The sequence below is a fragment of the Pterocles gutturalis genome, unplaced genomic scaffold (genome assembly GCF_000699245.1).
Source record: "Pterocles gutturalis isolate BGI_N339 unplaced genomic scaffold, ASM69924v1 scaffold34506, whole genome shotgun sequence".
In the NCBI taxonomy this organism is placed as follows: domain Eukaryota; kingdom Metazoa; phylum Chordata; class Aves; order Pterocliformes; family Pteroclidae; genus Pterocles; species Pterocles gutturalis.
Window position 1 is genome coordinate 38,366 of NW_010104174.1, and position 13,359 is coordinate 51,724.

Below are 13,359 nucleotides of genomic sequence, written 5' to 3' on the forward strand. Positions count from 1 at the left end.
CATTTGAACAACCACCATCAAAAATGGAGTAGCCTGGATCACTCAAGCTCCCTTGAGCTTTCTCGCATGAGCTTCCAGGCCTCCTGCATTTAGGTGCTGGAGCCCCATATATAATTCAATGTCATCAGATCTGCTCTCCTCTGTAATATTAATATGTCAGCTCCCATGTTCGTTCTCACCAATCTGACTACCATGCATGTAAAATGTCTAAAGTAACTGTGGCTGGAACAACAACAACACAAAACATTAAGTAATTTAACAGGAGAAAGAGCAGCATTGGCTTTGACTGGCAGTGCTGTTGAGAGCACATGGCAGTGAGGATGTTCTATACTTCTAAGGCACAATCCAGCTAGATAACTGCTAATGCTGGAAACAGAAGTATTAGAAATTAAAAAGTGTCAGAATTCAAGCTGCCTAAACAACACTAATTTGACCATCCCATGTGTAGACAGTCTAGAATTACATGACCAAAATATTTCCCTTTATAATCTGTCTCACCAAGGGCACAGGGTGGCTGGTGCTCACTCCACAAGCTATTCCTGTTCCTTCTAAATTACATATTATTCTGCCTGTTCTTCAGAGGGAAGCCATGGACTTATTGGCCATACATCATTCAAATCCCATTCTGAAGACAGAATTTTTAACTTCCACATAAACAAGTTATCTTCCCCAATGACCCATGTGAGATGAAATTATAGTATTATTGTCATTTTACAAATGGGAAATGAAAGCAAAGATATGAAAACAAAATGCTTCCACTTCTTTTGGATGCCTTAAGTGAGACTTCTGAGACATGATTTTCAGATAATTTAAAAATTACTATAAAGCACTTCACGGATACATCTACCCAGCACAACTTAACAACTTGCAGAGATGCTTTAAGTAGTTTTCATTGAGTTAGTTCCTGAGCCAACATAGCCATGGCACGCTGCCTCAGAAGAAACCAGGCAGCTGGCCCAGGTTGTGTTGACATGCTCCACTCTACTGACTCGAGGATCCAGCCTAATACTTCAGCAGAGCAGTGTGCTGCAACGACCTACTACACTTTCCAAGGTTAAATCTGACATTACTCAGTGGTGCTGCCTGCACTGCTGAAACTCTTGAGGGGCTCCAAGCAAAGGTCCCACACCAAGCTCAGTAGGAGCTAAGAACACTCAGCATTTCCAGAAATCAGAGCTCTGAGCATCAAACTGGGCACACACAAGATGTGAACATCCCATCAGCAGTCCACCATGGAAAGCCTAGTTTAAGTAACTTGCCATGGGGAACCTGAGAACCCAAAGGCACAGAAGTATTGCAGCTCTCCAGGACAAAGCTCTACTGCCTCAGCTATTAAGGCTTCCTTCCTCTTCCAACAACTCTCCCACTCTTACTACCACTTTCTTTCACGGCTCTGACTCAGAAACAAGGCACTCTGCTCTCTAAATGATACTATGATTCTGTGATAAAATATCCTAAAAAACATACATTACACTACAACATCATACTCCAATTTAGACTATTAATATCTCTGGTGTTTTTAGGAAGATACTTTTGAAAATTCCTCCTGCAGCATCAGAGATGCTCATTGCATATCTGCAGGATCATAACCTCTAGAGACACCAGTTATGCTTCAGACTCTTGGGTCAATAGACTAGCTAGCAGCAGCAGTAGGTTATCCACCTGGACCATCACTGGAGAGGGATGACATTTTCCTGCAAGTAGGGAATTTCTCAGAATCCCATAAGGAGCAAGACAGTGATTCAAGTCTTTAGACAGACTCATCTTACATTCACAGCTCCCCATTCTAACTCTCCTCTGCAGTCTTGACCTTCCTGTCCATATTCAGCCCTCTTGCCACAGCCTGTCTTCAGTGCCTCACTCAGTCTCTTTTCACTCAGATAGTCTGAATTCTTTCACAGCATCAGAGCCACCTTGCCTCCCCAATGTCCTCATGCAGGCCTCTTGTCCAGGGGGATCTTCCAGCTCCTGACTTCACTGAACAAGAATCAGAGCAGAGAGGCTCTTCACTGTCCACCTTGTCCCTTTCCTCTGCCTGTCCAGAGACCTACTTCTGCTCCCAGCCTGCAGCTCCTAAAACAGTTCATGTTCCCTGTGTTCTTCAATGAATAATGTTAGAATGGTTTAGTAAAAGCAAGTTAAAGACAGAGAGAAAATAAAACATGAATATTTTAAAAGGGCAAAGCATTTGCTATTTTTAGTCTAAGTGCTGTGGCCAGCATAATTATGCAAATTCAAAAAACTTGTCATAATTGACCTTTCTGAAACATGTGTGTCCATGAGTCTAACATACGATTCACTGGTGAACCCTGAAATTTATTAAAGGTCAGCAGTTCTAGAACTTCTTCTCATTTCATCATTAAATAACTTAAAGATGCACCCAGCAGCAATCATCAATTAAAAACAAACTTGCTTAAAAACAAGTAAAAATTTTGATGAAAGATAAAAGAGACTGAGAGGGTTAGAAAAACCTGTACCTTTAAAAGGAAAATTAAAAAAAAAATGTTCTTGATACAGAATCTATCAGCTTACTTGCTGTTCTAAAAGTTCAAGAATGCCAGAATCCTAAGACTCTGGAGCCCTGTAAGCAGATTTAGTAAACAGTCAGGAGTCACTACTGATTCAAACTAAGTTTATTCTGGCAGTGTGTAGAGTAAACGTAAAATCTGTGTTTCGACCCTTTGAGGCTTGGCTGTCTCTTCTGCCCTATTGCTCTAAGAATTGTGTCACAGACCTTTGTATTCCCTTTGGGGAAGATTGTTTTCCACCTTTCCGATCTCATTCACAGCAACACGGTCTCTCCCCACCTTGAAAATTGGTTCATGCTACCATCTTTCTACAAAGAGCTCACAGAGAGCCTGGCATACCAGCCAGTGAAATGAATCTCCATGAAGATTTCTGTGGAGTTGACTTGCCAAGGAAGGATTTCAGACAGCACACACAAAAAAACCCCCCACATTTTCAGAAATACAAGCCCCGATGCAATTACTCTTGAACTTCATGCTGTATTATTGTTTATGCAGGGCCCACTTGAGAAATTTCAAGTATTTTTTTTCCCCTTTCAAGAAACTGAAACATAATGACAAATAGACAAAGCTGTCCTTAATTAGAATGGTAGTTACAACATGAAATACTGATCCTATTCCATGATAGAATTGACAGAACTATGGCCTTTACCAAGGGAATGAAGCAATGAACATATAAAAAGCTGAGGGCCAGATCAAGCAGAATTAGTTGGCAGAGCATCACAGAAGATAATTAATCTGCGACAATTTATACCAATGAAGGCCTCTTGTCCTTGAAGCTCAAGGTCATTTTTTCAGAAAAGAACAAATCTTTTTTTCTGGTATTTGCATGCAGTACAAACCTTCCCTTCCTGAACTAGTCTTCTACACAGCGGCGTCACAGACTATAGCATGAACGGGATTTTTTCCATTGCTATCTACACTCTGAGAAGTGTGTTGGTTCAACTGCTTCTTGTACAACAGATGGAAGGACATCATAAAATATCAGATGATCCCCTAGCAGGCTCTTTGAATTTCAAATAACATCATATAACCTTCGCCCCTACCATAGAAGACCATAACAAGGTTGATTGCAGAGATTCTACATTCTAGCACAAGTCTGTGTCAAATTAGTAATGTGACACAGTGTCAAGCTTAGCAGCAGGGTTTTAACTGTTTATTTTCATTTAGCACCTGCCTGCAGTGTCTGTCACCACTGGGAACATTCCACGAAGTCCCAGTCACCACAAGGACACCAAATATAGCCTGGCACATAGCAGCTGGAACTACCCTGCCATAGTCATTCCATTTTCATCCAAGACAGTCAGCAACTTAGGATCCATTTCTGGAGATAATGTAATACCCTAGCAATTATTCAGTAACCAGCTACATAACTTTTATTAGATAACAGACTTCACTTTTGCTGCTCTGCCTTCACATACCTTCCAGGAGGTGGTGCTGTCACTCGGGCAGAAATGGACCAAGAACTCTCACATGGTCTTTGGGCACTGAATACACTGGTTGATCTTACCATTTAACATGCTTGTGCAGATAAAATACTTCAGCACATCAGGAGGACTTCACGCAAGAAGTGCACAAGCCCACACATGCTTGCACATGATGCAAACTAAAGACACAGATTTCATGCAAAGTAACTAGTAAATCCATGTTTAACATTTTTGAAAATTCAAAGCCTACCAGTTCCTCATGCTCCTAATCTGAATGTACTTGTTCTGAAAAGAACAGAAGCTCTTTAGTGCTTTGGATGAATTCAAGCCATGGGCTATTACTCACAGAGAATAAACCTGTTGTGTCACCCATCTGTAACAGCCATCTGGGACAGATGTTTGAAATGGAAACTGCCACAAGATTTAAGGTCCACAATCAACTTATCTTACAGCTTGATCATTTACCCCTTGAATGTCCCATAATTTCTCATTGGAGTCCCATCTGACTCCATGAGGCAATACACGTACTGTACATTGACTTCCCTTCCTGACACATGCACAGTCCAGAAAGCAGATTGATCCTATCCCATCCCACCCAATCTCTGCTGCTTGGAGAGCTAAAGTTCACTTGAATTTTTTATGGAACTGACCATACATTACGTATGCAAAGTCAGACAGACTATTTGTTTGCTCCTTTTCACTTGCTACCAAGATCCTTAGGTCCTTAAGCCAAATAAATTCCCTTTAAAACATGAACTATAATTATTTTCCATAAAATTCTGAAACAAAATTATTAGCTATTCACACCCAAGTTCTATGACTTTCTCTGCATGTCCATCTGGCAGACAACTGCATTATTTATTTGCTGTCACAGGCAGTAAATCGATCTTCTGCCATTTAAAGGTGTCATCTTTACTCATTACAATTTCAGTGATCACTCCAGCACTGCCAGCATTGTACCAATGACCTGAGTTCTGACTACAACTTTTAACCTCTGCTAATCACAAAACCTGTGAGACTGAATTCCACCTATAAAGCAGTATATATAGAGACAGAAGAAACTGAAGGGCTGGGCTGCTTTGCTTCGAAATTCATTGATTTCTATACGGTAACAATTTGATGAGAAAGTTAATTTAATGACTCTTAAGTGCAACATACATTCTTTCGAGCTCAAGGTAAAACATCAGAACTGGCAACACTGCAATGCAGAATTAAGGTAAATGGGATTATATTGCGCTCACAATGACAAAAAACTACCCAAGTGGTCACACATCACAACCACTGTCCTCACAGTCACAAGAGGAAGGTGACCACATCCTCAGAGATGGACCACACTGCCCTGGAAAGTTCGGGGCAGACATTGCTTACCCTCAGCCACCCCTTCTGCATGCCCTCCCCAGTATGCTTCCAAACTATTTCAGCTACAGTACGAGAGACCAGAACTCCATTTCTGATTTCAGGCTGGCAAATAACAGCAGCCTCCCCTAGGGGAACTGTTTGAAAACGAGCAGTACTGATACAGCTTGGGAAACATACCAAAACACAAGACATTCAAGATACTCTAGACTACGTTCTTGCACACTCCAAGAGATACATGCAAGAGGTTTTCAGCCAAAGACACAATGAACATCTGAGCTCCCTAGCGATGCAGAGGCTGTTGCACACTGCCGTGCTCTTATCATCCCCGATTTGCACATCTAGCACAGCCTCGCCGGCAAGCAGCTCCTAACCATCACCACCAACTGAGGCGCTTCTAATGAGAAAATGACCACCAGCATATTTCTCACCCAACACTCTGCAAGCCAGGGAGTGCTCAAAAAGACATGACAGCATCTTAGGAAAGAAAGGACATACATGCCAAGCTCTGACATGAGCATGCACGTGTACTTCAACTGGAAATGGAACGCTAGCTGAAATAACATCACCTTCCAGTCACTGAGACACCTGGGTGGCACAGGAACGAAACACGGCAGTGACCTGCAACTCACAGCTACACACATACACAACCACAGCCAAGCCACACTGCAGAAGTTGGAATTTTGATCATGCCTCACTAGAGAAAAATGTAATTAAAACTATTGCACTTGGAAAACTTCCAGCTCTATGAATCTGACAAAGACATTTATGATGATAAAAGAATAACAATGTCCAGCAAAATCCCTGTACATAAAAGCTCTAAGAGTTTTATAGTCAGAAATTCAAGGGAAGAACATTTTAAAGAAGTTAACATGCAACTTCTATAGAGAAGGAGTAGCATGACTTCTCCATTTCATAAACTGTAGTTTAACTTCACAGGTATCTGTAGGCTATCACACTTTTCCTGTTACACTAAACATCTCTTGTTTTATTACAGGTCAGAGAAACTGATCTTGTGGGATATTTTTGACAAAAATGAACTCTAGGTTTCAATGAAAACATCCCTACGTCCTTTCTTTGATAGCTAATTTTTGACACTTTGATCCACTTTGCATTTCTATCCTTTGAATGATACCTAACATGAGAGAGAATTCATAACACCATCCACCAACAGGGATGCATTACAGTAAGACATATTGACATGCTTGCTCTTTTTATTGATCCATGGAGCAGGTTGTTTCTTTGAGGTAACATTAACAGAAATGTCACATTACTTAAAGAGAAAAAATATTTCACAGTTTTTGGAAAAAAACATTTGGCAGAGTGCTGCCATCTGCACCAATATTTGAAAACCAAGCTATTCAAATATGCATAATTTACTTAATCTTATCCAGATATTTGAAAATTAGAGGCTTTTTGTTACATTTTCCAAAGAGGCATCACTTTGCATATTGAGTATTATATCCATCTGGATAACTGACACTTGAAACAGCCTTGCCTTTTCAAGTCCATGCCACCTTGTTATTTTGGGCTTTTCATACATACTGAGCCATTAGACTTCTGGAAGCAGATTTTGGGAAATAAGGGTAAGAGGATACAAAACTACAAAGATTGCTCAAATGATGACAATATGAATGTTAAGTCTCTTGAAAATACAGATACTGAAGTGTTGTGATGTTTTCCTGCAAATTTTCCTGTTTATTTTAGAATCAGAATTTAGAATTTCACAGCTGGCTATGCTGACAAACAATTCCAATTTTGGACCAGTACAAGCAGTAAGTGACATAAAATAATTTCTAACACATGCTCTGGACCTGGAGCTTGTTTGGGATTGCACCTGTTAGAGCCCAGAAAGTAGAGATGGAGATTGTGGCCACTCAGTTTCTTTGAAGAAAACATCTTCACCCTGCCTCTGTTCCCCTCAGTGATCATCCTTGTTTTGAAGGGTTGTCCCTTGTTTCATGTACTTCCCATGTTCCCACCTGGGAAAGGTGGAATGAAGCTTCCACAGACTGTAACTATGCAACATAGCTGCCCATTAAACCTTCTTGACTATAGCACCTTACCTCACCACAATGTTTAAACCACAAAAAGATTTTTCCCATTTTATCCTGAGTCTCTGCCGAGCAGCACTCCTGAAGCAGACATCCAGGAAAGACAGAAGCATGCAAGAAAGAAAACTGCTGGAATGTTTCATTAACAGCACAGTCAAAACCAAACAGGGTTTATTAGAGTATCATCACGCTTTACTGTAGCAGATCAGTGACACATTCAGGCAGACACTGCCTGGCTGCCCTAGACGTGATAACTGGTAGCAACAACAGCAGTCAGCCAACTGATGGAGAGTGTTTTATTCTACAAGCCTTTTCTTCAGTGGCACTTTCAGTAAAGTGTCTCTGAACACCCTCTCTATCAGTTTTTACAAAACTTAGCCTAATACTTTTATGTCTGTGTTCTATCAAACTGGAAGTAACCATTTGGTGAATACAAGTTACAAGTGAGGAACCTGACAATTCAACATGTAAGCCCTTGTTTCTGTTGGAAACCACGTTAAAAACCTGTTACAAGGAGTGCAGTCTTCTGCTGAACAATGTTTGTGTAAAGCGTATTAACCATCCAAGAATTACAGGAGATGCATTACCTGCTCGTAGTTCTCCGGTTGTCTAACAAGATCTGTTTCTGTGACAGAAAGATGTCCAAGGACCTGGTCCATATGAGAGCCACTAGTGAATAAATGGATCTGGAATAGATGAAATTAAAACATATTCAACAGTACATGGACCAGATCATTAACAGCATCATTAGCTACCATCTAACAGCTGCACAGATTGGAATGGTGATGTGAACCAGTGGTTACAAGCCCATTCCCAATGGACAAGTACAAATGTGACTACTCCCACCAACACAAAAGACCTTTTTAAAACAGCCTGCAGGAAAATATGATCATGCACCACAATCATTTCACAAAATGGTCCATCTGGTATTGCCACCAGAACCACACGCAGGAATTGCTACCGTTGCTGCCACATAACACTGAAAGATAGCTCTCTTCATCCTTTCTTAAGTCTTTTTCTTTACACTGCACAAGCTCTTGTGCATAGCATGAAAGGAAAAACCATTTACACAGACAGCAGAAGTCTTGGCAGAGGTAAAAGATACCCTCAGCATAATTTTTGATTTCTTCCTTTAAAGCAGAAAATGCTACCTAGTCACAGTAAGTTTCTATTTTGCTGCTATATATTGTTGGCTTTCACTTACTGGGACGTTGTCCCAGCTGCACTGGTGATGGTATCATCAATTACTCGATGAAGAAGCTTCCCAAGTTAGACAAGGGAACAATAAAAAGCAATTCCTCCTATTCAGAGCTGATCCCTTTGTTACTGTAATAACTGCAGCTGCCAAACAAGATAGCACTGCACATTTGTCAGACAATCGCTCATATTTCATTAATATTTCTGCCAGAAGACAGAGAATGTTTCCTGCTTTTCTTCCTTTATTCTAATATGAACTTTATCATACACTTGGGTATTGACAACTATTTTAAAGTTGACAGGCACTGGGTAATTATCAACCCTTCCCTGAAACTTCTGAATATTTTAGCGTTCCTTTCCCCAAAACTCACTTCTGGTGACAACCATCTGTCACATGTGCAGAGCTATGAGAGTTTAAAAATAAAAGAGCACCTCCCCACACAATGTTCTTCCTTTCTACTCGCCACTCCTCTCCCTGCTGCATCCTTGCGTAACTCTAGCTGCCAAACCTTCAGGCCTCCTGCACCAGGAATGAATTTCAGCCCCTCTTCAAGAGTATGTTGCAGCAGCATCAGGGTCTAAAGCCCAAAACACTCTGAAGTTGCAACAACAGAGGAATAAGGTGTTCCACTGAGAACAGACTAGGTGGATACTGGAATAATTCAGTGTTTGTAAATGGAATAATCCAGTATTTGTATTTTTACAATGTTTTGATAAACACAACACACTGGCAATGAATCAAGGCTTAAAGATGGAAACAGTACCAAGGTAAAAGCAGCAGGTGAGAGGCAAGAGCCAGCACACACTGGAAAGGCCAGAGGAGGAGGCAGGTCTGATTTAGCCTCACACTAACCTCTCTGCGTGAGAGTACGGGCACAGCCCCCCACTGAGCACCACTTCTGGGGCATTTCCAGTACCAATTCCTAAACACCCTGGAGCTCAGACACCCTGCAGGGAGATCAGCTTGTCTAATTCACCCACCAGAAGATGAAAAGGGCACTTGTTCATAGTTGACACACACTTGCACAAGAAGAAAAACTTCTACTGCATTAAAGAATGTGCTGAGATCTAATGGCAATTTCACTTTAGGAAAAAACAAAGATTTTCAAGCCAAGTATCTCAAGACAAAAGACATATGATTAACCAATGTAGTAATTTACACAGTAACATGGTAGATGCTTCATGCCAAGATAGAAATGCATCTACCAGTTGCAGTTTAGCTTACTCAAATCACTGACAATGAGATAATCACCCAGCACCAGCCTCTGACCTCTCTTACTCAGAGATCAAGACTTTGTCCTTGTCCCTTCAGGCTTTTACTGCAACAACAGATACATAGATATGACCAATGCAATCCACCATAACACATCTTATATTGTTTATCTTAGAGGCAGCACAAGAAGCCACTCCATCCATAGGAGGTATCTCCCAGTGCTGCTCTGCATCCTGACAGAACACAACTCTTGCTCTTACAGTTTCCAAGCATATTACAACCGTTATTGCCATTTTACAGGATCTGATAATTACATTTACATTAACCTCTTCTTCTAGCATCAAGAATTCCATTTATTATAATTTTATTCCTACTAAACTATCCACATAGTTCACAATCATATACTCACCTGCTTAACAAAGTTCATCTCTGAACCTGATCTAATCCTCTCCTATTTCAGGTGTAATTTCCATCCTAGTCTTTTAAGTGGATGAAAGATAGCTGAAAATACCCACAGGAAATCCATCAGCTTTGCAGAATAGCTTGTTCTGCTATTTCTTTTCACATGCTGATTGCAGCATAGTGCATTTAACAGACCCAGAAAACAATGCCAGCTTTAAACTACACAGGTTCCTATCTGTTCTTCTGAAACTATGCAAGGCTTCTCATTCGCATTTAAGGCAAAGTGGTAATTCAAAGCGCAACTAAAAACAGCTGCTCTCCTCTATGAATTCAAGAGGGATCAAAAACCAGGCAGATAGCTATTCCTTTGGCACTTGACAGAAAGAGGAAGAAACAGAACAGAAGGAACCAAGAGGTGTGCCTTAACATGGTAATTTATCCTTCACACTTCCACATATTTGAAAGTGTATCAGGTAAATATGTACCACTGAGAATTTTGAAGGAATTAGAACTATATTACTATATTATACTTTCAAAGTAGGCCAACCTGTCCACATTGAGAAGCCATTATAATGTTATTCAACAGCCCATAGCCTCAGGCTGCAAAATTCTTTAGCAACAGAGTTGTTAAGATTTCCCTGAGGAGGTCTTCCTCCTACAGCAGGACATGTGTGTGTGTGTCTGTAAGCTTCAGCATGCCTTCTGGGAGATGAAGTCACTGAAAAAGCAGCTCGTCAGAAGAACTAGCACAGAGGAACAGCCAGCCAGACCACCTAACAAGCAATTCCCAACACACGACTGGCTGTAGCTCCAGGGAGACTTCCCTCTTCAGTAATCTACGCTGGTTACCGCAGAACTTCATACCATCAACCTGAAGTGGCTGCAGGCAGGACAGAGTGGATAGAGGCCCCAGCAATCAGTTTCAGTTATCATTTGTGTATTTGAGAGAAAGAACAGCCATTTACTTTTGTCTGTTTCCCCCTCATATTTTCCTCCTACAGTTCCCTTACCCTTCCTTCAGGCAGTACAATACTATTTCATTAAGACATGAGTCATTACTTCTAACCTGAAAGGACATGTCCCTGATCACCCAAACAACGCAGAATTCTTTCACAAAATCACAGAAACAAAAAAACCTTTGGCGGTCTTTAATCCTACCTCCTGCTCTAACAAGGGCTATTGCCAGCATCAGTTTGTGGCTTTATGTGAGTCTTGCAAACCTCTGAGGATGGAGACCATTCAGCATCTCTGGGGACCTGCTCCAACGCTGCCCATCATCCCAGAGAAGCTTTTTCTAACATGCCTGAACCTGCCAAGCTTAATGTCTGTGGTCCCTTCCCCTTTCTCTTCTGGTACTTCCAAGAAGACTATGGGTCCATCTTTCTAACTACCATCAGCGCACTGAAGGCAGCTATTAGGTGACCTCTCCCTCAGCCTCCTCTCCACCAGAGCAAACAAGCCCAAATCCCTCAAATTCTTCTTGCAGGTCAAGCCAACTTAGCTAGTCCTTGTCTATCTTGACAGCTTTATGCTGGATCCTCTGCGTACAATTCTTACTTCCAGTAGCAATATCCATACTAAAAAAAAAAAAAAAAAGAAGAGTGGAAAAGCACTCATCTCCTGAACGAGAACGTTTTCCAAGTGCGATGTATTTTTTTCTCAGAAAGCCCCAAATAGAGAATACGGTCTTTCAGAGCCTGTGTGAGTCACAGAATGAAACCTGTGGAAGTGTCGCCACTACTTGGCAAAAATTATAGCTCGTGATCAGCAGTAAATAACTGTTCCACAGTTGAGATACATAACCTGTTGAGTTATTAAACAGAGCAAGTAACAGCCATAATTATAATTTTGTAGAGAAAGCCCCTGTAAATCTGTCAGCATAATTAAAAAACATAATGCTCATTAGCCTTTTTCGTACTGTGTTTGTGGTTTATATGAGAAAAGCAGCAGCTCATATAGAGGTCATAGTGGGTCAGCCCAGTCTTCTAACACACAGACTAGAGTAACAGTTTTAAAATTAATGCAGTAGCACAGACAATTTCTCTATAAAGAGTAAGGAAATATCAAGTACTGTTTATGCAGCTGTTAAATGGTGTAAGTATGTTGTATTTTGTGTTACCATAAATGTTAACATTAATGTGGCACTGTAATGAAGTCCCTCCCAAAGCCACTTTTACCATTCAATTTTCCTTCTTTTAATTCGGACTAAAATATAAATTAGAGCACTGCACTTTATTACAGCTCTGAAGAGAACTCCCACAGTTGCACATACGTATTTGAGCACGCATAATATCAGTGTGTGATCACACATGGAGGAGCTGGGCTCCAATCTATCCTCCTATGTATATATCCATGATGGCAGCTCTCTACATACACTGCAGAACATAGTCCGATTGTAAGAATCATCACCAGCACCGCTTATTGCTTTCAATTTAGTCCAGTGATGACTGTTGGAAAAGGCAGTAATGGCAGCTTTGGGAAAGAGGATGAACAGAGAAACATTCTCCCTCTTGCTTACTCTTCCAGATTCTGGAAATCGTGGTCCAGGGAACAGCAGCATAACTAACCTGTCTCTTATATTTGTCTGACTGTCAAAGTCCTAACTTTAACAAACATTTTTCCTTGGATAGCCACAGAGGGGGAAAAAAAGGTCCAAGCTTACATCAAAGTACCATCCCCATAGGAGGTCATCATCTCCCCTGTCAACAAGTTCAGTATGTTGCCCCGTCAGCACATCTCTTCATCATTTCAGTGCCTGACCTGGACCACTCCGAGTATCTGCCTGTACTCCAGGCCCCAGGTTCGACCTGCTCTTAATTCTTCCTTGGTCTCATTTACTGCAAGCTGAGGTAATAAAGCTGCCCAATGATTCGTTACTGCCAGGTACAACATAAATCAGAGCACTGATGATGAGTTATGGAGACAGTTACCTCACCTACTATAAAAATCATCATACCTTTAATAGAGGTAGCTTGTCAAGGGGAGAAGATAACAATGATTTCATTTGAGTTCTATATCTCTAAGCCAGCTCTCCCAACAGCATCAGTGTCTGTATCTCAGAGCAAAAGCCAAGGACTGCACCTGCACTTACGGCGAACTGCCATCTTCGCTCCCAGATCAGGAAAGCACATTTGCACTGGGCAATGAGAAGCAAAAGGTTATTTTAGATGCTGCACACACAGCAC

General features: G+C 41.1%; 1 protein-coding gene across 1 annotated transcript in view; it reads right to left on the bottom strand.

The window, feature by feature from the left end:
• Nucleotides 1-13,359, bottom strand: part of LOC104471595 (chromosome unknown open reading frame, human C14orf80) — a gene marked incomplete at its 5' end in the record, with an annotated part of 65,741 nt that overhangs the window by 33,389 nt on the left and 18,993 nt on the right. Inside the window, one exon of the mRNA XM_010086979.1 lies at nt 7,950-8,048. Coding sequence (XP_010085281.1) covers nt 7,950-8,048 — 99 coding nt within the window. The remainder of the gene's footprint in view (nt 1-7,949; nt 8,049-13,359) is intronic.